Raw genomic sequence first — 26,690 nt, 5'->3', positions numbered from 1 at the left:
TCTGCTCAGACCCATTCCCCTTACAGAAGGGGACAAGACAGGGTTGCCCGCTGTCACCTTTACTCTTCAACTTAGCAATTGAGCCTTTAGCTAGATGATTGGAGAGCGGCAGATTATAGGGATAGGCATAGGCATAGGAAAATGTACAGTTAAAACGGCCCTATTCGCAGACAACCTTACTATTTATGTCCCATCCAACACTTCACCTACCTGGCATATTTGAACATATTAATGAGTATAGGCAACTACCGGGCTTTAGGGTTAACCCCCAAAAATGTGAGTTACTGAGCTTAGGCAGATTGGACTCCAAATCCTCAGCAGCTATAATAGCAACAGGCATCAAAATTGCACCCTCCTTTATTAAATATCTGTATTTAAATATCTTTAAAAAGTTGCCAAATCTCCATTTATAAACTAAACCTTCCTCCTCTAATAACTAAAATAGAGCGTGAACTCCAGCGCTGGGGACATCTGCCCATAAACCTATTGGGCAGAGCTCACCTCCATAAAGATGATAAGCTTCTCAAAACTGTTATACCCCCTTCAGACCATCCTCCTCCTCTTGCATCACGCAGATGTTAACTGACTACAATATGATCAGCGTTGTCTAAAAAAAACAGGGAGGAATTAATTTTCTAAATATACGAGCATATAATATAGCTTGCCTAGGTAGGCATGTCATAGATTGGATTCATCATTCCAATTACTACTCCAACTATGAGCTGGAGTCGTCTCTCACACACCCCTTCGATCCAGCCAGCCTGCTTCATACCACCTTGGCGACATTACCCACAAGCTTAAAGAAATCGCTAATAGTGCATGATACGATAGGGGCGTGGAAGGAGCTTCGTAAAAGATTTAAACACTCATTTAGAATATCCAATTACCTTCCCCTCTGGCACCATGTGGAATTTCAAGTGGGCCACCAGAGCAAACTTTTCGCACCGTGGAGATCGGCTGGCATTCAAAAAGTGGGGCAGTCCGAGCCCAGATTAAAAACTCTCGAGGAAATATCACAAGTTTTCTGCCTGCCTTCAAACCAAAGTTTCCAGTATCTGCAATTGCAGGCTTTTTGTCTAGCTATTCTTTGGAGATTGGAGACCAACCTTTTAATGTTTTTTGGGGGACAGGCAGGCAGAAAAGATCTATATCCAGTATATTTTAATCAATAAGAGATGTACAATATTTAATATAGGACCAACCCCATACAACTTCCCAAAATGCTTCAATTCATAAGATTCCAGAGGTGGGCCGAAGGATACTAGAGGGATGGACACAGCTCCGCAAACATATAATTTGTGAGAAGTGGCGAGAAAAACATTTCAAACTAATGCACTTGCCCTATTATGGTTCAACATACCGATCTCTCCTGCTAACCCTAACAGGTTGGTGGCGTGTCCCAAATGCCAGAAGCAGGGCTCTCATCTGTTCCAAGGGATGTGGACATGCCCGAGGGTACAAATATTTTGACGCAAGGTGATTCGTTATATAAATAGCATTTGGTCTAGTCCGATCCAAGTAGCTCCATTGCTGCTCCTTTTCCATTCTTTTTCACCCGTTGATGATCCCTCACGTAAACCGGGGAAAATACCACCAATTGTCCATATTGCTCTGATTGTAACTATACGCTGTTTATTACGAGCGTGGCTTGACCCATCTCCACCCACCATGTCATACATCACTCAGCAACTAAAATGCTACCTATTGATGGATATGGTGGAATTAGAAAGGGCCAGGGATGATGGTAAGAATTGGTTCCACAAAAAATGGAACTATGAATTCTTATCTCTCCCCAGATGAAATTTAGAGAACTATCCCTCTCTGGTCTCATGTCACTACAAAACAACGAGCCCTCTCAAAAACCCATTGTAAGTGTCTCATGATGACTGAGAGGGAATAAGTGGTATATCCACTCCAACACTGGTTGCTAGTCTAGCGGATCACAAAACCTGGGCTCTCCCTACCTTAATAAACCCTAATAAATCTAAGTCTCTTTAATGGTCTCTTAGCTCTTACCTTGATGTGGTATGTCATTTTGTTGACGGTTATGTTCTGGTTATGTAATGTGATGCCAAACTTCTTGTACCATTGTACATTTTGTCTTACTGGAATGTAGTAAGCTTCTTGTAATTTGTGAATATCTCAATAAAGATGTTTAAAAAAAAAAAAAAAAAAAGAAACGTGGATAAATAGAAATGTAAAAAACAAAAAGAAAGCATTTAAATTACTAAAACAAAATGGTAGCGAAGAAGCACAAAAAGCTATAAAGAAAATAATTAAATATGTAAGATAGATAAGGGCAGTCAAGCTGGAGACAGAGAGGCTCATTGCCAAAGAGAGTAATACTAAGCTTAAAATGTTCTTCCAATATATAAATAGTAAAAAGGTTGAACCTGAAAGTGTTGGGCCTTTACAGAGTGATGAGGGAGGAGTTGTAGAAGGCGATGAATAGAATCCAAATTTTTTTGCTATTTTTTTTCTCCACTGTATTCACTAAGGAAGATGAAATGCAGAGTGTCCAAGTAAATTCACCATTAATGTGGCCTGTCTGACCCAGGAAGAAGTCTTAAAAAGATTACAATAGACAAATTACCTGGTCCAGATGACAAAACCCCCGTTTGCTAACAGAATTAAGTAATGTAATAGACAGACGCTTATTTCTGATATTTAAGGACTCTATACTCACAGGATCTGCACTTAGCAATTGTCTTCCCAATATTCAAAAAGGGGTCAAAAACAGAACCCAGAAACTATAGGCCGGTAAAGTCTAACATCTGTTGTGGGTAAACTGTTTGAGAGATGCTACCTTGGAGTATCTCAATGAAAATAAGTGTATAACGCTGTATCAGCATGGCTTCATGAGGGATCGGTCCTGACAAACAAATTTAATCAGTTTCTGTGAGGAGGTAAGTTCTAGACTGAATCGGGGCGAGTTAACTGATGTCATATATCTTGATTTCTCTAAAACATTTGGACTGGGAGAAAATGTCTATATGTGGGTAAGTAACTGGCTCAGTGGTATAAAACAGAGGGTAGTTATTAATGAAACACACTCAGATTGCGTCACTGTCACCAGTGGGGTACCACAGGGGACAGTATTGGGCCCTATCCTCTTCAATATATTTATTAATGATCTTGTAGAAGGTTAGCACAGAAAAAATATGAATTTTTGCTGACAATACTAAACTGCGTAAAGTAATCAACATGGAAGAGGACAGTATACTGCTAAAGATGGATCTGGATAGATTGGAGGCTTGGGCAGAGAAGTGGCAAATGAGATTTAAGACCGACAAATGTAAGGTTATGCACATGGGAAGGAAAAATGCAAGTCACCCGTAGATACTAAATGGTAAAACACTGGGTAACACTGACATGGAAAAGGACTTTTAGTTAACCGTAGAAAAAAGTCAGGCAGCTTCTGCCAAAGCCAATAAGAATATGGGGTGCATCAAAGGGGCATAGATTACCATGATGAGAACATAGTCCTACCACTTTACAAATCACTGGTCAGACCACACATGGAGTACTGTGTACATCTCTGGGCTCCTGTGAACAAGGCAGACGTAGCAGAGCTGGAGAAGGTTCAGAGGAGGGCAACTAAAGTAATAACTGGCATGGGTGGACTACAGTACCCAGAAAGATGATCAAAATTAGGGTTATTCAGTTTAGAAAAAAGGCAACTGAGCGAAGATCTAATTACTATGTATAAATATATCAGAGGTCAGTACAGAGATCTATCCCATCATCTATTTATCCCCAGGACTGTGACTGTGACGAGGGGACATCCTCTACGTCTGGAGGAAAGAAGGTTTGTACACAGTCAGCCCTGCGGAGCTAAATAGGACCCAAGACTGTAAATTCAGTAGTCCTGCTGTTAGGGCACAATAGTGAAGTAGACTGCCATATGAAAACTCTCAGACTCGTTACAGTGTTATCTCAACATATTCTTCAGTGGTATCAAAACGGCAGTATAATTGTACTTGTTTTTATATCATTAGACGCTTGATTAACCTGAAACTGTGGCATGAATTTAGCAAATGATAGACACCAGCAAAAATGAAAAAGTGGAACGGATGCTTCAACAAGAATAAATACATTTTTAACTATATTTTTTGCATATATTTTATATTTTCATCAAATTTTTTTTCCCCTTTTATTCTATTATTTTTTTTTCTATTTTACCACGAGGGCCTTGTGATAATTATTAAAGTGAGGGATCAAATGCAATAACTATATTATTCATTCCTTTATCATCTAATCTATCAGTAATTCTGAACTAATGTATTAATAAATACAAGATTTTGATGTAAGACTACCAGGTGTGTCTGAGTGCCAGCTTTATTCTTTATTATTGAAATGAGTTACATTTTGTCATTTTAAAAAACTCATAGTGACACGTTACAGGTTTTTATCACTGCGGTTCTGGATGCTGTGACCACCACCTGTCGCTAATACAAGAAGACGACAAGAGTGCTTAGTCAAGCTCCGTCTCTCCTTGCTATTTGGAGTCTTCACCTAGCGATGAATACACACAACTGTTTTAGTCTGGCCAATTCTCGGCATATTTGTGGCCCTCAGGTTACACGCAGCGATCTCCTCCTCAGTATGGGGAGGAATGATCACTAATGCCATTGCTGTTACCTACATTAAATCAGATAGTGTTTAGACAGCACGATCTGCCGACTGCAAACTATTTTTAAACCGGATTGTGGCAGTATTACACTGCCAGATCATCGCTAACGAGCGTTACTACGATCATCTGGCATGCAGTCTGCCAGTCTGCTGCAGACTTTAGGTGCTTATATCACCAGCTCTTCTGCTTTGTTTTTAGTCTTTTCACCAACCAGTAGCCTTCAGTCTGAGTGGCATTTTGACATTATTTGAATATTCTTTCAAACAAAAAGATTAACCTTTTGGAATTGTCATGTTTTTGATAAGGTGCATCTCGATTGTGGACTGACAGTATCGTATATTACTTTATAGCCAGTTATGCTTTTATTTTTATGTATTGAGCATTTGTGGTCATGTCAAATTAGGTATCTACAGTGTCTAGAGTGCGGATCTGGCAGGTCAGCCTTTTTCTAGGGAACTCCATATACAATACATCATCTGTTTATAGCACACTTGCTTAATAAATAAAACTGCGTAGAAATTACATGATGGATGCAAATTATGCATTTAGTGCCGTAATTGAAGGTCTTTTTGTATCTGTGGTTTGCTGCCATTGTAATCCTTTGTTGTCTGCAATTTTAAGATATAAAGTAGATGTCAATGTGTGATTTCAGCTTCCTAATTGTTCTCAGCAGGCGCTTGAATTAGGCTGCTGTACTGATTCCCATTCAGCTATGCAATCCTATATTTAACACCCACAATTAAGAGCCTGAGAAAAATAAACAATAATTTAATATTTTTTTCCTGGTTTCAGCTTCTTATAGATGAGTTGTCTTCCACAAAACACTGGGTCTCCATGCATGTATCAGACCATAGTGGTTTCCATTATCGTCAGTTCCTGCTGAAGTCTTTACTCTCCAGAGCACAAACGGACTGTGAAACGTCAAGCAGTGCAAGTCTTCCCAGAGAAGAGGAGGTTCCTAGGCCGGATCTCCCACTCTTGATAGAAGAAGAACTGGAACTAAGTAGCGATCTTATAGAGTCTTATCCAGGACATGAAGCTCTGTGGTGTCACAGGTGGGTTACATGATTTTTATTTCTAACTTTGATGGAAATCCTGTATACAGTCACATATCAAGTAGTGAAGTATTTATGGTAAATCCTTTGTGACCATACACTTGTGTATATAAGGGAATTGGAATCAGTCCCTTAAAGGGGTAATCCAGGGTTTGAAAAGTGAGGACCTATACCTAGGATAGGTCATCAGTATCAGATCGGCGGGGGTCCGACTCCCAGCACCACCGCCTATAGATGGTGTAAACTTAGGCTGTGTAGGCCTACACCAGATTTATCATGGATCAGGTGGGATGATAAATATGGTGCAGGGATAGACACTTTTCTAGTCTCTGTACCAACTATTGGTTTGCTTACTTTAAGACACCATTTTATGCCAGAATTGTGTCGCAATGTCACACCCGTGTACTGAAAAGCCAGACCCCTTTGCCAGTAAGACCAGCCCCATCATCAGACTAGGGTGCAGAAAATTACTCTAAACCTAGATGTGCCAAATTGCACCACAATTTGGTGCAATTTATGCCAAAATCTAGCTGCACTCACATCAGTAAGCGTAGGACACTGTGGGGGAGATTTATTAAGAGATAGATGCCTTTTAATAAATTAGGTGCATCTCTACCCCTCTCTGTGCCAGAGACTCAGGAGCTGGCGAAGACTTCAGCTATAACTTAGCGCCAGTTTGTGGTGTAAGTTTTAGCAAATACATCAGGCTGTGAAAAGCCCTGCCCCATTTTCATAAATTCGCAGTTTTTGGCACCAATATACTGTTCATCATAATTTGCAACTTTTTTATGCCACAATAGCATTGATAAATTCCTTCTTTGTGTATTTAAAACTTTATACCATAGATTTTTTTTTTCCCTACAGCATGCCATGCTTTACTGTCCTGACCATCGAAGAGCAACAGAAACACATGGCAAATAGTGCAAGAGTGGACAGAGCCTATAACCAATCCTTGTAGCCCCTTGATTACAGTAGGATAAAGTAATCATGAAAAAGCTCTTGTCTCCATATGTCCCCTCTATTATGCGATGCTGAGAGGAGCTAGCTAGCGGCCCCCTGAATCCACTTACACACTGCCTAGCTTGCTTTGCGGTTGCTCGCTAAATGAAACTTGCATTAGGAAACTCCAGAGTAAAATGTAGTTTTGTCACAGTGTATTTTGATGCAGGGCTGGACTACAAGGTTTCGTATACATCCCTTTAAATGCCTGTGTACCAGAACCAGTGTGTTGGAACGGTCTACGTCAAGCAGTGCTGTGCCGAGAAGGGAAAATAGTCTGCTTTCTTTTCCAAAAAACAAATCTGTAAATCTCTGTGTTTCCCATGAAACTGTGCGATGTTCTCCAGGAGAGAAAGAGTTTATAACCTTGCAATTTATTGGCCTGCCAATGTCCTCAGTGTTAGGCTGGCATTAACATAGGAAAGTTATGGTTATCTGTGTAAGCAGATGGCTCCCCAGCAGCTCTGCAGCAATCATTCCCAGCTCACTGCTCTGACAATGTCACCAGCACAACCAGTGGTTTATTCCTGGAATACGCCTCTGGCAGAAGAGCCACATTTGTAAAATAACGTGGCTTCCCAACAAATATATGTTATCTGTGCATAAAAGATCAGCTTTTCTGTTTTCCAAAGGCATTTTAAGCTTCTACGATTTGTATTAAGTAAGACAGGAATGTAGAAAATACTGTTCTAGAACTGGCACAGTGACTAGCATGGAAATTATGTGTCTATGAAAACCGTTATAGGGTGGACGCTGGTGACCGCTTCCCTTTAAAGAGGATCTCTTCTCATTATCATTCTTTTTTAGTTTAAAAACTGTGCTGATCAATTTCTACATCTATCTTTATAGCAGTAGGAGCTTTGTTTTTGTGATACACTGCTCAAAATTCCCTGCATATATATAGTAGCAGCCACCACTAGACAGGGCTTAGTTCCTACTGTGTACTATTTTATTACTAAAGGCTATGGCCATCTTTGGGAGCATTTTTTCATTTGGTGCATTCGATTTATCTTGGGCTAAAAGATACGTTTTCCAGTTGGTCTTTGTGTTCTACAGCATTCAGGTTTCACTGACTCTCCAAAATGGTCTTTCTGGTTTTCTCTGAAATCCGTCAGAGAGCTGCTCTGTTGGTTCGATTTGTAGGCCTTATCTCGAGTCCTCCTGACAACTCATTAGCACCTATTTAAGATAAAGTTTTACACGTTTACACGCTGTTACAACATAACAGATAAAGGCTACAGATCAACTCTCTCGTGGACAAAACAGTCTGCAGAATCAGTGAAACCTGGTCTGTAGAGAACAAACTGAAAATTTTGAATAAAGAACAATCCGTAAAAAGATGTCCATAGCTTTTAGGTTGAGCACTTAAAGGGGTTATCCAGTATCTACAACAGCCTCCCCCATGTGCCGGGCCCCTCCATGGGAATATACTTACCAGGCTCTCTGCTCTGTTCCTGGTACCCGCACCGCCGCCGCTGCTTCTCCCTGTAGAGTCACGGATTAAAACATCTGGTGTCAGGGGGGGGGGGGGAAGCAGCCAATGGCAGACGGGGAAGAACCTCCCTAGGGTCACCCCCATGTTCTCATCTGTGTACAGGGAGAAGCGGCAGCGGCGGTGCGGTGACGTGACCAGGAGGGGAGCGGGGTAAGTATATTCTCTCTGAGGGCCCTGGCACATGGGGGGGGGGCTGTTGTAGATACTGGATAACCCCTTTAAACTTCCCCTTGAGGTTGATGCAGGCAGATAATTTCCGTACATTTTAATCTAAGCAGGCCAAATACAGCTCTGCATACTTGAAAGATTACAGATTGTTTGACTTTCTTAGATAATAAAATGTACTTGTTACCTTTCTAGGCGTCATCTCGTTGGCTTGGTTCATCAACTGCACAATGAACAATCTCATGTGGAACCCTCTCAAGTCACAAGTGTGGACACGGCTGCTGTTAGCACAGGAAAGGAATCACAGCACCTCTGCACTGATTTTTTGGGATACCACACAAACACTATGGATGTCGATGGCTGTGACACAAGCAAGCAGAGCTATACCCAAGAAACTAAACGTCTAAAGCGCGCTCCTGTCCAAGACTCTCTTATATACGAATCCGAGCTCAGGTTCATTAGTTGTATTTTGTCCAGCTGCCGAAATGCTGAGCAGTCCAGGTTTGCTGCTTCGTACAGAAAATGGCTCCTGTCATTGCTAGGTCACTAACCATGCTCGCTGCATTATGTATGGATTACTTACAGTGCAATATCTTTCTTTCCATTAGCAGTGATTTGAATGGTTCCAAAGTCTCTGAACCATCTTCTTCTCACTTCATAGGACTCTACAGCAAGATTTTTTATTTAATTTTTTTTCCCCACAATTTTGTTTCCCATTTTTATTTAATACGATGATGGAAAGATGAGATTTATCTTTATACGATGCCTATGCCTTTGAACATGGCAAAATCATTTCAAACTGTTACAAGTAAATAGCTATTTTAGTTTGTAAAATCAAATTCATTCTGGGTGTTGGAAATTCCAAAATGTTTTAGGTAAAAGTTACAACTGTCCCCTTTATCTTACTAAGGCTCCATTCAGACATCCGTAGAATGGGTCCGCATCAATTCTTGTCCGCAATTGCGGACAAGAATAGGCATTTTTGCAGGGGTGCCGGCTGGGTGTATTGCGGATCCGCAATGCACTACGGACGTGTGAATGGAGCCTAACAAGGGAGGTTTGGATGAAGTGTTCAGTCCTCCTATACTTCACTGTACTGTAGTGTTTTTTTTTTTGTTACTTTTTTTTTTTTTTTTTTTTCCCTGGAATAAAGAAACTATGGAGACATTGGATGAACAAAGCATTTTGAAGAATTGCAGATTTTCTGGTAGCTTGAAGCAGAGAAAGTGGGCTGTCTGGACTTCAGCAAACCACTTAAAATGTCAGCCTGCATAAAATACCTAGGTCGTCATGAGAAGCTAAACTTCTACATTAGAATGGTGGGGATGAAACCTTGCATGTTTTAATTTTATTTTGGCTTATTTGAGTAAACCACATGAGGTTAAGAGGAACCTGTCTCCTGGTTTGGGGCCACTAAACCACTAGCATACCATTATGCAACTGGAGTTCAAGGTCCCGAACTAGCCCCTATCAAACTTGTCTGTCCCTGCAAAGTGTAATAAATGGTCTAACTTACCTGGAGTTGAGTCTGGGTCTGTTCTCCAGTGGCAAGAGGCGCATGATGCTGATGAAAACGAGGAACAGTACACCTTGCTTGACTGCACACTCCCACCACATTGGGCTCCTACTCGGTGAAGGAAGATCTACCATCCTTGGCTTTCTCTGTGCAAGTGTCCAGTGCTGCTGGAGGTAAATCCAGGACTTATTTCCTGGAAGTGGTATGTTCATTTTCTATACTTTGCAGGGATGAATGGGTTTAATATGGGCAGGTTTGAGACCCAAGTTCCATAATGGTATGCTGGTTGTTTAGTGACCCCTAAGCTTGGTGACAGGTTCTCTCTAAGTAAACAAAGTACAATAGAAACTGACGCCAATAGTTATATCTTAAAGAAATAGTTATACATCTGGGTATCTTGTGGCTTTTTAAGACTACTTTATGCCCCCAATCATTACTAACTCTCGAATATACAGTGCTTATTGGACTGTTCTAGGTTCTTTATACTTTAAAAGGAGTCTGCCATGTCATTTTTACCAATACAACTTACAGCATTGGCCCACCGAAGATTGCAAATGCACTCCAGACATACCTGTGTGTACTTTGTGTCTTTATTTCATGTTCAAAAAAAGCACTTTTATTCTGCTTGAAAACAGCTCCTAAGTTCCCAGCTGGGAAGGCTTTGCTCTTCCAAATGGCCAAAGCAAACCAGACTTAAAGAGGACCTTTCATCTGGCAAAAGATTGTGAACTAAGTGTCATGATCTGTAGAGCGGCACCCAGGGATCTCACTGCACTTACTATTATCCCTGGGCGCCGCTCCATTCTCCCTTTTATGTCCTCCGGTATGTTCGGTCACTTGGTTATAGTAGGAGGAGACTGCCCTTGTTCTCCTGGGCGTCTTCTTCTCCCAGGCTGTAGCGCTGGCCAATCACAGACCAGAGCTCACAGCCTGGGAGAAAAAAAAACTCCCAGGACTCTGCCCTAACCCCTGAAGACGCCGTGATACGGCGAAACATGTCGGGGGGCAGCGTGAGGCTCTGAATTTTATGGCAGATGTTCATTAGGCTATTACAGAGAAATAAAATGAATTGCACTCAATAAACAACTTAAAGGGAACCTGTCACCTCAAAATTGCATATAAAACCGCCAGCATTACCTTATAGTAGGCATTAGTATGAGAGAGAATAAGTGCGGCACTTACCATTGCTGGTTAAACTTCAAAGCTTTATTGCTTCTTAAATGAAGACATCTAGGCAGGCTGGGGAGCGGAACATGCCTAACACCGGAGATCGGCGCTGACTGTCATTTTGCGCTGAACTAGCACTTCGCCAGACCGCTAGTTCAGCGCGAAACGTCCGTCGCCGCCGATCTCCAGTGATAGGCATGTTCCGCTCCCCAGCCTGCCTAGATGTCTTCATTTAAGAAGCAATAAAGCTTTGAAGTTTAACCAGCAATGGTGAGTGCCGCACTTATTCTCTCTCGTACTACTGCCTTTACAAGAACCTGTTCCTCCGGGTTGCTGATCACCACACGGGACTTTGTTTGAATGCTGGTTGGTCGTGGTTTGACAGTCTATTGGGGTTGTTTCTGCGACTCGTAGTAGTGCCGCCGTTTCCCACCTTGCTTCTGTATTCGTTTATTACCTTATAGTAGCCCCCAGTCTGTTATTAATGATGTGTTTGATCCGGTAATCTGATGCTCCATACATGAAAAAAAACTATGTTTTAATCGCCATCAGCGCTATCTCGCCGGTCAGTCTGAAGTCAAGGGGGCAGCGGCCTCCTTGCTTCAAGTCAAGATAAGCACGCCCCCTAACCGTCCCCTCTTCTGTGTGATTGACATCCTGCAGTGCGGCCTGGGATCGCATTAGTCTCCCGTATGCGCGGTGTGCTGATGAAACCTGGCTAACTGCGGGAGCCAGGATTGCACAGTAACAAGGAGCGCACCGCCCATGCGCGAGACTAACTCGATCCCAGGCCACACTGCAGGATGTCAATCACACAGAAGAGGGGATGGTTAGGGGGCGTGCTTATCTTGACTTGAAGCAAGGAGCCCACTGCCCCCTTGACTTCAGACTGTCCGGCGAGATAGCGCTGATGACGATTAAAACATCGTTTTTGTCATGTATAGAGCAACAGATTACTGGATCAAACACATCATTAATAACAGACTGGGGGATACTATAAGGTAATGCTGCCAGTTTTATATGCGTTTTTGAGGTGACAGGTTCCCTTTAAGTCTGGTTTGCTTTGGGCACTTGGAACAGCCAAGCCTGCCCAGATGGGCACTTGGGAGCTGTTTTTTAGCAAAATAAAAGTGCTTTTCCTGGACATGGAACAAAGATACAAAGTGCACACAAGCTATGTTGTGAATGTGTTTGCAATCTTCTGTGGGGCAATGCTGTTAGTTATATTGGTGAAAAGTGTCATGTTACAGACTCCCTTTAACACTCAGCCGTGCTCCCAACACTAAAGGCTTATGGACACCTGTGCATCAAAAAATGTTGTATTGAACATCTATATGTGATGAAAAATTACTAAGTTTTGTAATTGGTTTTAATTAAAAATTCTCATCCATTTTTCCTCTGCAGCCTGTGTGTCTTCACATACGTTGCAGGCTGCTAAGTCCTATTCAGTTTGAAATCCATCAGACAAATCTTTTGAATGAGCTTCTAAGTTTGCAACTTTTTTATGTAAATTTATTTTATTAGATTATATAGATCTCTGATTAAAAGACTGCTGTGCAGAAAGAGGGCCCACAGTAACACAGGTCATCTGATGGATTTCATGCTAAACAGGATTGATGAGCCTGCAATCAATGTATGTGAAGACATGCAGGCTGCAGGTGACACAGGTGAGAAATGTTCATTAAAACCAATTACAAAAATGTATTTTTAGCACTTCATATATACAATTTAATAAAAAGGCATAGATATTTAAGTGTATTCCCATCTCATTTATTGGGTTATGCCATAAATGTTCGATAGGCAGTTTTCTCTGTTCACTTTTGTGGGAGTTCACAAAAACAGGTTCGTAAGTGTGATCAGCTATTTTTAGAACTCCCATAGACATGAATGTATAGATCCACACATGCACCGCCACCTATTCATTCACAGCAACCAAGAGACTCAGGCCTGCTTTCGAGATAAGTTTGGTCTCACAGGTGGGACCTGTACCTGACACACATTGTGAACATGCCATAAATATGGGATTAAAATACTCCACGTAGCTTCTGACGTCCGCCGCTGCATTTCCCCGTTACGCATACGCATAAGAAAAAAATCTGGTGGCGGGGAGGGTTTGGCAGCCATAATAGCAGGCCACAACGGGAACGAGCCTACCTAGCATCGCCCGCTAGGAATATGCAGCTTTGGCCATGCTGGTGGGAGAAGAGACGCGGGTGCCAGGGAAGTACAACCTGTGTGAGGGGCCGGGCATTTGGGGAGGCATTTTAAGGTTTGGATAACCCCTTTAATAATTTGTTTTAGACACATATATACGCATAATGTTGCAGTTTTCTAGTTCGAGGCCTATGATATGCACTTACACATGGTCAGAAATGGTGGTAGATAACCTGTGGCTTTCCAGCTGTCGTGAAGATACAACTGCCCGCATGCCATGCAAGCACAACAGCTGGAAAGCCGCTATAGGGTGCCAACGTCTCACTGCTCAGAACCATTAAAACCCAGTAATAAACTTAAATGTTAGTACACATTTAATTATTGAACCAGGATTGGTGTGGATCATTTGCAAACTTTATCTGTTACTTAAGTGGCTTAAAGGGACACTCACCAAAATGAAAAAAATAAATAAAATAAAATGCTTCATATTCGGCACAGTGCCACTATTGCTCTCTTATATATGTCAGCTGGTTTAATAAAACTGTGTTTCTTGATACATTTAAGTCTATAGATCTTTGCATGTGTGACTTGTGTCCAGCACTTAGGAGTCTCCATTCATGACTTTTTATAGCTGTGCTGCGCATGGATCTATGGCTATTGGCTACTCATGAGTTTCTCCACAAACACTGGCCACCCTTGAACCCATGAGCAGCTCCCTAGTAGCTCTGGTCTACTCGGTATACTGTGTACCGTTCACAGGTGGTGCAAATACTGCCCATTCAATGGGTAGCAGGAGATTACAGTGACGGGCAAGTGGTTTGATTTTAACAAATCTCATCCACATGCTGTCTAAATATTCTGCACGGAATATAGCATATGGTGCAAATTTGTTGCAGAGTTTTTCCAGCGCAGGGGAAAGGAGAGCATCGGAGCATTTCATCTCAGATGGGCTGCCTGGGTGAAGAAGTGGCTATGTCCGGGTTCAACCTGGACAACCCCTTTAAAAACCAGTGTACATGTCAGCTGCACTGATATGTGGTACAGAATGGCACTGGGGAAAGGGGTGAGCTGTTGTCAGGCAAGATCTGTCCCTGGTAACAGAGACTCAGAAGATGTCGGTGAGAAAGTAGGGGTGTGTCACAACTAGCTGACCTCCTGAGCCTGATAGATGCGCTGCCTATAGACTCCTGAAGAGCAGAGAGGCTCCTGTGTGTCTAAGCTTGATCTCTCCCTCTTTATCAGCTTTCTGAGCTTCTTGCAGAAAACAAACTTAGTGAGGAAGTGAGTTCACTGCATACAGTACTGTCAGATGGGAGACTACCACTGCTTTTGAGAGAAATGCATATAGCTGTGCAGCTGAAACTGGGAATAATATGGCTAAAATAGATAGGGAAGCCCAAAAACACTAGATCCTTCATAGTTATGATTGTACAAAGAAGCACAGCCATTATGCAAACTTTTTTGAAAACTCGAGGATGCTTTTAGCAATGTTAGGGCTTGTCCAACATTTTTAATTATCTTGGAAACTCCTTTTGGGGTATGGCCACATGGTCGGATTGGATTTCCTGATGCAGTTTTAGAAACCAAAATTGGGAGTGAATCGTAAAAGGAGAGAAGGATAAAGGACAGATAGTACTTCTCTTTTTGGAATTCACTCCTGGTTTTGGCTTACAAAATTGCAACAGGAAACCTAACAGTTTGGCCTACCCTTAGAGTGTTGCCCGGGACATTTTAAAGGGGTTTTCCAGTAAAAATTATTTTTTAACAAGTTCCATTAGCGCAACCCCTGAAAAAGAAGAAGCTATTCGCTGCTCCAGTCTTCTGCTCTATCCATCTTTCAGTCCCGGAACTGTTTACATCCAGACTATGGGCATAGTCACCTGCACCGCTCCAGCCAATGACTGGCTTCAGAGATGATGTGCAGCTTGTGGCCAAATCATCTCTGTAGCTAGTCATTGGCTGCAGCAGTCCATGTGACCATACACATAACCAGCTGGTTGTAAACTGTGCCGGGACCAGAACATAGAAGGAGTGTTGGCAGCGCAGACCACTATAGCAGCAGCCTCCCACCTATCTCCTTGAGAACTCGGCATGCAGTTCTGTCTCAGGCAGATATGTAAACGATTACAGGTTTAGACTTATTAGGCACTGGGTAATGGGGCCTAAGTATGCATACATATATAGCTGTCACCCACTGATAACACCTCCCCTGTGCACAACTATCAGAGACTGACAGTTATCTATATATACACACTTACATAGAGAATGCTACCAATTACCGATAACAACTCTCCCCCGTGTACAACAATCAGTGACTGAAAGATATCTAGGTATACACACTTACACCGAGAATGCTATCAATCACTGATAGATGTACACGGGGAGGTGCTATCAGTGACTTACTGCTATCTATGTATACACACTTACACAGAGAATGCTATCAATTACTGATAACACCTCCTCCATGTACAAATATGAGTGACTGACAGCTGTCTGTGTGTACACACTTATACTGGTAATGCTATCAATCACTGATAACACCTCACCAATGTATAACTATCAGTGACTGATGGCTATCTCTGTATACACACTTACACAGAGAATACTATCAATCACTGATTACACCTCCTCCATGTACAGATATCAGTGACTGACAGCTATGTATACATACGTACACAGAAAATGCTATCAGTCACTGATAACACTTCCCCTGTGTACTGCTATCAGTGACTGACAGCTATCTGTATACACACTTACACAGAGAATACTATCAATCACTGATTACACCTCCTCCATGTACAGATATCAGTGACTGACAGCTATGTATACACACTTACACAGAGAATGCTTTCAATCACGGATGACACCACCTCTGTGTAATGAAAGATGTTTACCGGAGTGGTCTTGTTAGAAAAAGGTATAAATTAATACATTTTTAATAACTTTTCTTTTGAAACTATATATTAATCTGCTCAGCTCCTCCTGCTCTATAACATTCTGCCTGCAGATTGCACTGCCCTTTGTGGTGAAAGGTCCTCTTTAAACAGGTGCCATGATAGCCTATGGGTGATGGATGCCACTGTCAGGAATCTGTTACAGCCTCTGTTTAACATATACAGCAAGAGCTTTTCCCATAATATATTTTTAATGAGGCACAAAACACAGTCACCACAACCTTATATAGCCAGTTTTGACTGGATAATTATTGATTCACAGACCGTATTTATACCTTGGTGTCAGAGTAATTCATTTTAGCCTTGACTCCAAGTTCCAAATTAAAAGAAATACGGTATAGCGGAGAGAATTGATAGAGACAGATATGAACTTTTATGCCTCAAGAATATTCTCCGGAGATTTGGTTCTGGAAATTTTTATTTATATGCTGTAATAAAGAACCAACCAGTTATTAAACACTTGCCTACCGCCGCACGACTTTCTACGTCGCGGCGGTAAGCTCTTATCTTTAACCTGACATATAAAAGCGTTGGGTTACATCACGACCTGCCAGCAGCCCGTGCCACTGCAGATCGCTGTGACCACGCTGTCATTAGACAGCTGTGCTCACAGGAAGGTGTGCCGTGGCCAGCGGGAGCGATGTGGTTGTAATACACGCTTGTAGCACCCTGCTAAAAGCGTGTATTATATTGAAGAAGTTGAAAGCCAGCAGGTAGTGCTTTTTCTTATGTAAGAGTGCCACCTGCTGGCTTTAAAATGAAATGTCAGTCTGCAGGCTGGAAATTAACCTCTTCCTGCCTTAACTGTGGCAGAAAGGGGTTAATTCACTTTTTAAAAAAGTTAATAAAAAATAATTAAAATATTAATAAACCAAATAAATATTATTTTTTTTAAGATATAGCAATAGTTACTAGTATTAGCAATAGTACTTAGAGTACATACACACCCATACAAACATCCCGCCCCTTTTTTGTTTATAAAATATAAATTATATATATTTATTAGTTTTAGCAATAGTATAGTGGAATTTGTATGTGTAAAATATACATGCACACATTTGTTTATTTTAAAAATCTAGGTATTTGTTTAGCTATATTAAAAAAAATATATATAAAAAATGTCTACATTTCCCCAGGATGAATACCTTAGCGACTAACATTAATAAAAGGCACTCTGAAGGTGCTTTTAGCGTTTTGTCGAAGTACAACATTTTTCTGGCAGTACAGTGCTATAGAAACAGCAATAGAAAAATAGGTTCCCAAAATCCAAAATGCGCTCCAGTCTTTTGAAGTCTTGCGGTGGGCCCAGCCAGTAGATAAATTACATAAATAGCTCTTATTTTCAGGGTACATGGTAATGGTTTTAGAAAGGAAAAATAAATAAAAAATTCTTAATTTTCATAGTTTTTCTTTCATTTCTTTTTTTCTATATTACATCCATCATCTTATGGCACAAAACAAAGGTATAAGGTGTCCTGAGAAAAATATTAAATACATGTAGGTTGTCTCAGAAATTAATCTTTGCAGTTAGATAGAAGTATTGCTACAACTTCGACACTGTTGACCACTCCCTTCTGTTGCAAACTCATCTCTTGGCATCACTGACCTGGCCCTCTCCTGGATCACATCATACCTCACAGACAGGACGTTTAGCGTCTCGCACCACCTCATTGTCTCATTCCCTCTCTGTTGGTGTCCCGCAAGGCTCTGTCCTAGGACCCCTGCTCTTCTCTATCTACACTTTTGGCCTGGGACAGCTCATAGAGTCCCATGGCTTTCAGTATCACTCCTACGCTGACGACACACAAATCTACCTCTCTGGTCCAGACATCACCACCTTACTATCAAGAATCCCACAATGTCTATCTTCTATATCATCCTTCTTCGCCTCTCGCTTTCTAAAACTTAACATGGATAAGACAGAATTCATAATCTTTCCCCCATCTTGTTCAACCCCCCCAACAGACCTATCTATCATGATCAATGGCTGCACTCTCTTTCCGGTCAACAAAGTCCGCTGCCTTGGAGTGACCTTTCCACCACCTGCTGCCTCCAACTCAAAAACATCTCCCGCATCCGTGCTTTCCTTAACTTTGAATCTGCGAAAATGCCTGCACATGCCCTCTTTATCTCCTGCCTAGATTACTGCAACATTCTCCTCTGTGGACTTCCATCTAGCACTCTTGCACCCCTCCAATCTATCCTTAACTCCGCTGCCCGACTAATCCATCTCTCACCCTATTACTCCTCTCCCCTCTGCCAATCCCTTCACTGGCTCCCCATTGCCCAACGAATTCACTTCAAAGTACTAACAAATACATACCAGGCCGTCCATAACCTGTCCCCTCCCTACATCTCTGATCTACTTTCCCGATACACCCTCACACGCACTCTCCGATCCTCACAAGACCTCCTCCTCTCCTCTTATCGCCTCTTCCCACAATCGACTCCAAGTTTTCTCCCGTGCATCCCCCATACTCTGGAACTCGCTACCCCAACATATCAGACTCTCACCTACAGTGAAATCCTTCAAAAGAAACCTGAAAACCCACCTCTTCAGACAAGCCTACAACCAGTGACCCTGCTGCCTCTATACCACCATGACCAACTTCACCCTCACCTACTGTGTCCTTCTCCCATACCATGTAGATTGTAAACCCTCACGGGCAGGGCCCTCTCTCCTTCTGTACCAGTTTGTGACTCATCTTGTTTATGATTAGTGCAAATGTCTGTATTATGTATGTATACCCCTTATCATATGTACAGCGCTATGGAATGAATGGCGCTTTAATAATAAATAATAATATCTAAAAACTGGCCTGGTAAGGAAGGGGGATAAACACTCCGGTAATGAAGTGGTTAAGCATGTTAGATATTTGTATAAACAATCAAGCATATCCAGGGCTTTTTTTTCTCAGAGAAAAGGTGGTGGAACTTCATTCATAAAGTAGGCCGGCCAGGCACGTGACGTCAGTCAGTGACGCTGCCGCTAGTCTGCCCGGCCGGCCTGCATTAAGATAACAGCCCTGTGAGTAGGATGTGGCTATATTGAATGTTCTAATACAGAGGGGGCCTCATGAATAGAATCATTATTAACTTTACACATTTTATAACTCTTCTGGAGCTGGGGGCCGGAGCACAGTGAACGCACCGGCCCCCAGCTCCTCCTCCCAGTCCCTCCCCGCTGATACATCGCAGCCTGCGATGCTGGAGCATGGCAGGCTGCGATGTCAAAAGGTGGCGGAACGCCGTTCCGGTGCGTTCCGCCAGAAAAAAAGCCCTGAGCATATCATTCTTCTTGTGTCAGTACTATGCATGCATATAAAATATGACTGTACAGTGGCATGCAAAATTTTGGGCGCCCCATGTCAAGATGAGTGAAGTTGAAGATGAAATGATCTCCAAAAGGTATAAGGTTAAAGATGAAACACTTCAACATTTTAAGCAATATCCGTGTATTATTTTAGTTTTGTACAATTGTAGAGTGAAAAAAAGGAAAAGGAGTACCTTGCAAAAGTATGAGAACCCAAGCAGGTTACCCCCCTCCAGCAGATGTTTTTATCCACAGACAGGGAGAAGAAGTGGCGGCTGTGCGGGTAACTACATTGTAAGTACATTGTGTGTGAGGAGCCCTGGCATATTGGGGGGCATTTCAGGGGTCAGATAATCTCTTTTAAGGCTTGTTCACAATGTTCGTTAGGAAAGGCCAGGTGATGCAAATTTAAAATCTTTATAAATACCCAGACTCTAACAGCAGCCATGAGTTCTTCTAAGCAGATGCATAACACACGGAAAATTAAAATGGTTGAAGCCCACAAAGCAGGAGAAGGCTATCAGAAGGTAGCAAAGCATTTTCAGGTTGCCATTTCCTCAGTTCGTAACGTAATTAAGAAATAGGGAACAGTGGGGTTCAAGAGAAGGTCTGGAATACCAAGAATAATTTTAGAGACTGCTGCTCATAGGATTGATGGAAAGACAAATCAGAACCCCCACTTGACTGCAAAAGACCTTCAGGAAGATTTAGCTTCCTCACTGTGACGTAGTCGGCGCAGTGAGGAATCCGGCACCAGGAGCGCGGCCTTCACTCACTACGCCTGCGCCGAATACAGAAGTGAACGGCGCAGGCGCGGGATATCATCAGCGGTGCATAGAACTTGGACATCAATCAAGAGGAGCGGGGCGGGCAGAACTGAGGACCTGGGCGGGATAAAGAGTGAATAGACAGAGCCTCTAGGTGCTGATTCTACAGCCACATAGCACCTAGAGGCTCATTAGCATATTATAAACATGTGTATTTTAGCAAAACGGCTGCAGGGAGAAATGTAAAAAACATACTGTTATGTAGTGCTGACATTAGCACATGGCTAATGTCAGTCAGCTACATAACAGTAATTCTGATGGTAGAAACCCTTTAAGGGTGGGTTCTCACACTAGAAATTCAGGTATGGCTTTCCGTTATAACATGGTTATAATAGAATCCATAAGACAGAAGGACGGATCCGTTCTTCTGCCCATAGACTTGTATTATGACGGAATGCAAAACGGAAGCCTTTAAAAGGCTATACGTTTGCTTTCTGTCCTAATAGAAGTCTGTGGGAATCAAAACGGATCACTCTGGGTCCCGTTATGCAAGGCAGAAAACAAAGTCCTGTTGACCCAGACGGATCCGTTATGCTTTCCCACAGACTTCTATTTGGACGGAAAGAAAATTAAATGCCTTTTAAAGGCTTCCGTTTTGCATTCTGTCTGGGCATTCCGTTATTTTCCGTTATAATGGAAAGCCATAACATAATTCCTAACGATAGTGTGAATCCACCCTAAGCATGAAGATTGATCAATCATGCTTTGGGATTATGTTGCAGCCGCACAGGGAACGTTTCACAGGTAGAGGGAAGAATGGATTCAATGGAATTCCAGCAAACATAACACCAACTGTAAAAAGACTGAAGTTGAAAAGAGGATGGCTTCTAGCAATGGATAATCATTATAAAGACACCTCAAAAGGTGCAAGCTGAAGATTTTACCATGGCCCTCACAGTCTCCTGATCTGAACATCATTGAAAATATGATTGATAGCCCAGGCATCTCACAGAACTGGAAGACTTCTGCTAGGACGAATGGACTCTTGGAATGAAAGACTCTTGGCTGGCTCCAAAAAGTGTTTACAAGCTGGGATACTTGCTAAAGAGGTTGCTACTAGGTTCTTACCATGCAGGGTGCCCAAAGGTTTGCTTTTCCTTTTTTGTTATTTTGAAAATGTAAAATGTGTCAACTTTAACTTTATGCCTTTTTGGAGATCATTTCATCCTAAACTTGCTGTTTACAGTAACAGTAATTGTGACCAGCGGTGCTCAAACTATTGCATGCTTAGGGGATTATGAGAGCCGATACCATATACCATGGATTCCCTCGTTCAGAAAGAGTGAATAGTGTGTCACCACTGTGGACAATGAGTGACTAATGGCTGCTGTGTATCTGATCTGACAAAACCGATCTCCTCACTATAAATCCGCTGTATTCTGTCCTAGATGCTATTAACCACACAACACAATATTCTCTGGTTCTTGCGGGTTAGTTGCCAGTCTACAATACTTCTGTGGGGACCTGTTTCTCTGCTGAAGAGGAGCAAGAGTGCACAGATTGCACTTAAAGGGGTTATCCCATGATTATTGTAAAATATGAAAAAAATCTGACATCATATAGTACATGACAATCTCTTTCTAACCTAACAAAGCTAGAACCAGCTCTGTACCTCACATGGATCCAGAGATCTCCTCATTAATTGCTCCGCTAGATTTCACCTAGCAGCTTAAGGGGGCATGTCTTTCCTGCTGGAGTTCAGGGGGAGTGTCTTTTCTGCTGGAGCTCAGGGGGCGTGCCCATGCTCTGCCTATCACAGCTCAGGAGACAATGAAACTGAGCATGTGCGACCATCTCAGTGAGCCGGCCAAAAAAATAAGAAAAAGAACAAACAGCAGGTGGCGCTATACAGATACATTTTATTGAATAACTCAGTGGCTATACATTTTTAATTACATGCAATTACAAAAGTATTCAGATCCAGGTGCTGGTCCAAGAACTGTAGAATATTTTTTATGGGACAACCCCTTTAAAGGGTTTCTGTCACCAGATTTAACCCTATTAAACTAGCTGACATTAGCGATGTGCTAATGTCAGCTGAACCTAACTAGTCTATTCCTACTTTTATCTATGCCCCTCCAGAAATATAACTTGTATAATATGCTAATTAGCCCCTGGGTGCAGGGGGGCGTTGCCCCTGCTCCTAGAGTCTCCGTTCTCCCACCTTTGGCCCCGTCCTGCTACACTAGATTGACAGGGCCAGGCATCCTTCACCTCCAACTGCTGGTCCTGTGCGCTGGTCAAATCTAGCACCGTTCAGTATTCGGCGCAGGAGCAGTGAGGGAGCTGGCAGCCGACGAGCGCCCTTCACTCCCTGCGTCTGCGCCGAATACTGAACGGGACAGCGCAGGCACGAGATTTACATGGCAGACAGGGCCGGCAGTAAGAGACCAACGCTGCCTGGCCCTGTCAATCTAGTGTAGCAGGACGTGGCCAGATGTGGGAGGACGGAGCCTCTAGGAGCAGGGGCAACGCCCCCCCCCTGCACCTAGGGGCTAATTAGCATATTATAAAAGTTTTTTTTCTGGACGGGCATAGATAAAAGTAAGAATAGGCTTATTAGGCTCAGCTGACATTAGCACATCGCTAATGTCAGCTAGTTTAAGGGCCGCTTCACACGAGCGGATGCCGTGCGTGGCATCCGCTCCGTGAAAGAGTGCCAAGACCCGCTGCAGACTGCAGAGGCACGGAGCAGTGACATGACTGTTAATGCTCCGTGCCTCTCTGTGATCTCTTTACTTCGAAATCACAGTGACAACTGTGATTTCGTAGTAAAGAGATCACAGAGAGGCACGGAGCATTAACAGTCATGTTACTGCTCCGTGCCTCTGCAGTCTGCAGCGGGTCTTGGCACTCTTTCACGGAGCGGATGCCACGCACGGCATCCGCTCGTGTGAAGCGGCCCTAATAGGGTTAATTCTGGAGACAGAAACCCTTTAAGGGCTGTTTCACACGAGCGAGTCCATTGCGGGAATCACGCTCCGTGTCTGAGTGATCCTCCGCTCTGGACCTGCAGGAGCGCACGGCATTATCATGATTTATAATGCTGTGTGTCTCTGCATGGCCTTTTTTCCACAGAACCATAGTGACATAAAGCTGTCAGTATGATTCTGTAGAAATAAGGTCGAGCAGAGACACACAGCATTATAAATCATGATAATGCCGTGCGCTCCTGCAGGTCCAGAGCGGAGGATCACACTCACACGCGGACCTCGATTCCCGCAATGGACTCGCTCGTGTGAAACAACCCTTTAACTGCTCATTTACAAGTTCTCCAGAAGGAAACAATAGGCTGCTAAGTTATTCCGTTCAGCTGAGCTAGCCTTGCATTGTGCCTGGTTGTTGAAGGGGTTGTCCAACGTGACAGCATTTTGCCTCTTCCTGCGCGGTGCTCCCTAGCAGTGTTCGTTTTCCTGACCCCATCAGTGATGTCCCATACACACCACACCACCACTGCAGCCAGTCGGTGGCGTAGCAGTCATGTGCCATGATTGGCTGTACGGTCGCCGACATCAGTTTGGTCAGAATGGAGTGTAAGGCTACTTTCACATCTGCGTTGTGCTGTCCGGTTTTGGGATCCGTCAGAGGCTCACAAAACCGCAGCACAAGGCTTCCGTTTTGTCACCATTCATTGTCAATGGGGACAAAACTGAACAAACCGGAATGGAGTGCACCAGAATGCATTCTGTTCCAGTTTGTTGCGTTCTCACGCCGGACACAAAATCGTCCCAAGCAGTGTTTTTGTGTGCAGCATGGGAAACTGAAGAAGCCGGATCTGGCACCAAAAACCATGTAATTAGTCAATGGTTTTAGTGCTGGATCCGTTTTTTTCATTTTCGATATAACACAACCGGATCCGTTCTGAATGGATGCAGCCCATTGTGTTATTATAACTGAAGCGTTTTGCTGTGGTTTTCAGATCTCAAAACCGGACAGCGAAAACGCAGATGTGAGAGCCTAACGCAGGACGCTGCACAGCAGAAAAGGGGTTAAGTATGACTTTCTTATTATTTTTGCTATTTTAGGACAATTTCTGATCCTGGAGAATGGACCAGCCCTTTAGCTGACGGGCTCTCTGTAATGGATGGGAACACTGGGTCTATGTAGGACACTGTTCACAAGGAGGACAATGCCAGGCGGTGTAGGTAGAGCTGGGAGTGCCCGGGCTGATGTCACCAGGAGGGAGGCGGAGGCTCAGCCGGGGCTGCAGAAGAAGAAAAGGAGGAGGAGGAGGAAGATGGTGGAATCAGATGCGAGAGCTGCTGCTGCTGCCCTCAGCCCTCCGAGCTGTCACCGGCTCTCCTGCTAACCCCCCGCCTGCAGGGTGATGCCCACCGCCCTCACCTCTCTCATATACCCCGGGCATCAGAACCCCGAGGAGCCTCCATCCAGGGCTTTACGGGTAAGTGAAGGATCTGGGCAGTGGTCATGTTACCGAGGGCTTGATGCACCTTCCAGGGAGAGGTGTGGACTGGCAGGCGGGCACTGTATGATAGGGCAGGCTGCTGGACGAGCAGATGGCCTGCTGTGGGTGTCAACTTACCCTGGTACCCCCCTGGGCACGGTGGTGGGCACAGGCCGAGGGTGGTGTGGAGAGGGTTAATCATAGTGTCCTGTGCCAGCCTGTCACCTAGGTGTGTTTATGGCAGCCCCTGCTGTGAGGACCTGAGGATGGAGGGAAGGGGCAGGCTATGAGCTGTATGTGCACATGGCAGGAGGCTGGCACTCAGATGTATAGGCATGTGTTGTGGTATCTCTCTGACATGAATGGGTATGACCATGTGCATGATGCCATGAATAGTATATGCTGATAGCAGTATGATGAATGTGGAGACCACCCACCACTACAGGAAGGTCACCAGTAGAAATCACAGACATCAAAGTGGTCTCTAATCACCATTTCACTGCACACAACTGAATCGTGAAAAATAATATTCTGCAAAGTTATGAGAGGGATATTAGATATATAGATATGAGATGGATAGGTAGATAGATATATAGATATGATTGATTATATATATATATATATATATATATATATATATATATATATATATATATATATATATTAAAAAAAGGAAAATAATGGCGGCACTGGAAAAGCACAAGGAGGGTTCTAGGTCCAGGGATGTAGCAGCTTACCCCGTCTTGATAAAGATGAAAAACGGACAGCACTCCAAGTAAGGATAATGGTGTTTATTCACCCATGTGGATGGCAACGTTTCAGCTCATACAAGAGCCTTTTTCAACCATTATCTTTTACTTGGAGTGCTGTCCGTTTTTCATCTTTATATCTATATATTAGGTAGATATTAGATATGAGATGGATAGATAGGTAGATATTAGATATATAGATATGAGATGGATATATATATTAGGTAGATGATAGATATATAGAGATGGATAGATAGGTAGATGATAGATATAAGATAGATATATATTAGGTAGATATTAGATATAAGATGGGTAGATATATAGATAGATACTGTAGATATGAGATGGATAGATAGGTAGATATTATATAGATATGAGATAGAGCTATATATATATATATATATATATATATAATGGATAGATAGGTAGATATGTAGATAGACTGTTCTGTTTCAAAAACAGAAGTGTTAATAGTTTATATTTATGAATTAATAAAATGCAAAGTGAATGAAGAAAGAGAAATCTAATATTCCATATCAGTATTTGGCGTGAGCACCCTTTGTCTTCCAAACAGCATCAATTCTTCTCGGTACACTTGCACACTATTTTTGAAGGCACTCGTTAGGGAGGTTGGTCCTGAGATTTTGGAGAACTAACCACATATCTTCTGTGGATGTAGGCCTGCTCATATCTTTCTGTCTCTTCATGTAGTCCCAGACAGACTCCATGATGTTGAGATCAGGGCTCTGTGGGGCCCTTATCGCTCCCAGGACTACTTGTTCTTCTTTATACTGAAGATGGTTCTTAATGATGTTGGCTGTATGTTTGGGGTTGTTGTCCTTTGAAGGATAAATTTGAAGCCAGATGCCTCCCTGGATAAGGGTACTTTCACACTTGCTTTAAACTTTTCCGGTATTGAGTTCTCCGGTATTCTCTCTGGACAAAATTCCGGAACACTTGCCTGAATGCCGGATGTGGCATTAATTTCCATTGAAATTTATTAATGCTGGATCCGGTGTGCAGACCTTTAAAAATGTGAAAAATAATAAATACTGGATCCGTTTTTCCAGATGACACCGGAAAAACGGATCCGGTATTACAATGCATTTGTCAGACTGATCAGGATCCTAATCACTCTGCAAATGACATGCGTTTGCATACGGTTTTCCTGATCAAACAGTGTGAAAGTACCCTAAGTATCTGCCTTTATTTCTCGTCATTGATGACCACATCTCCAGCTCCATGACTTGTAGATCAG

At 42.8% G+C, this 26,690-nt stretch overlaps 2 protein-coding genes across 3 annotated transcripts in view; both read left to right on the top strand.

Moving 5' to 3' along the window:
- PTAR1 (protein prenyltransferase alpha subunit repeat containing 1) overlaps nt 1-10,654 on the top strand; it is a 68,737-nt gene extending 58,083 nt beyond the window's left edge. Inside the window, exons 6-7 of the mRNA XM_044287245.1 lie at nt 5,426-5,688; nt 8,543-10,654. Coding sequence (XP_044143180.1) covers nt 5,426-5,688; nt 8,543-8,897 — 618 coding nt within the window. The 3' untranslated portion in view covers nt 8,898-10,654. The remainder of the gene's footprint in view (nt 1-5,425; nt 5,689-8,542) is intronic.
- A 13,849-nt stretch (nt 10,655-24,503) lies between these two features.
- Nucleotides 24,504-26,690, top strand: part of APBA1 (amyloid beta precursor protein binding family A member 1) — a 139,541-nt gene continuing 137,354 nt past the window's right edge. For both annotated transcript variants that reach the window (XM_044272846.1, XM_044272838.1), the window contains exon 1: nt 24,504-24,680. The gene's annotated coding sequence lies outside the window, so the exon portion shown is untranslated. The remainder of the gene's footprint in view (nt 24,681-26,690) is intronic.

This window comes from Bufo gargarizans, chromosome 1 (genome assembly GCF_014858855.1).
Source record: "Bufo gargarizans isolate SCDJY-AF-19 chromosome 1, ASM1485885v1, whole genome shotgun sequence".
NCBI classification, from domain to species: domain Eukaryota; kingdom Metazoa; phylum Chordata; class Amphibia; order Anura; family Bufonidae; genus Bufo; species Bufo gargarizans.
The sequence above is the reverse complement of the archived record's forward strand: the minus strand, read 5'-3'. Positions and strand labels throughout refer to the sequence as shown.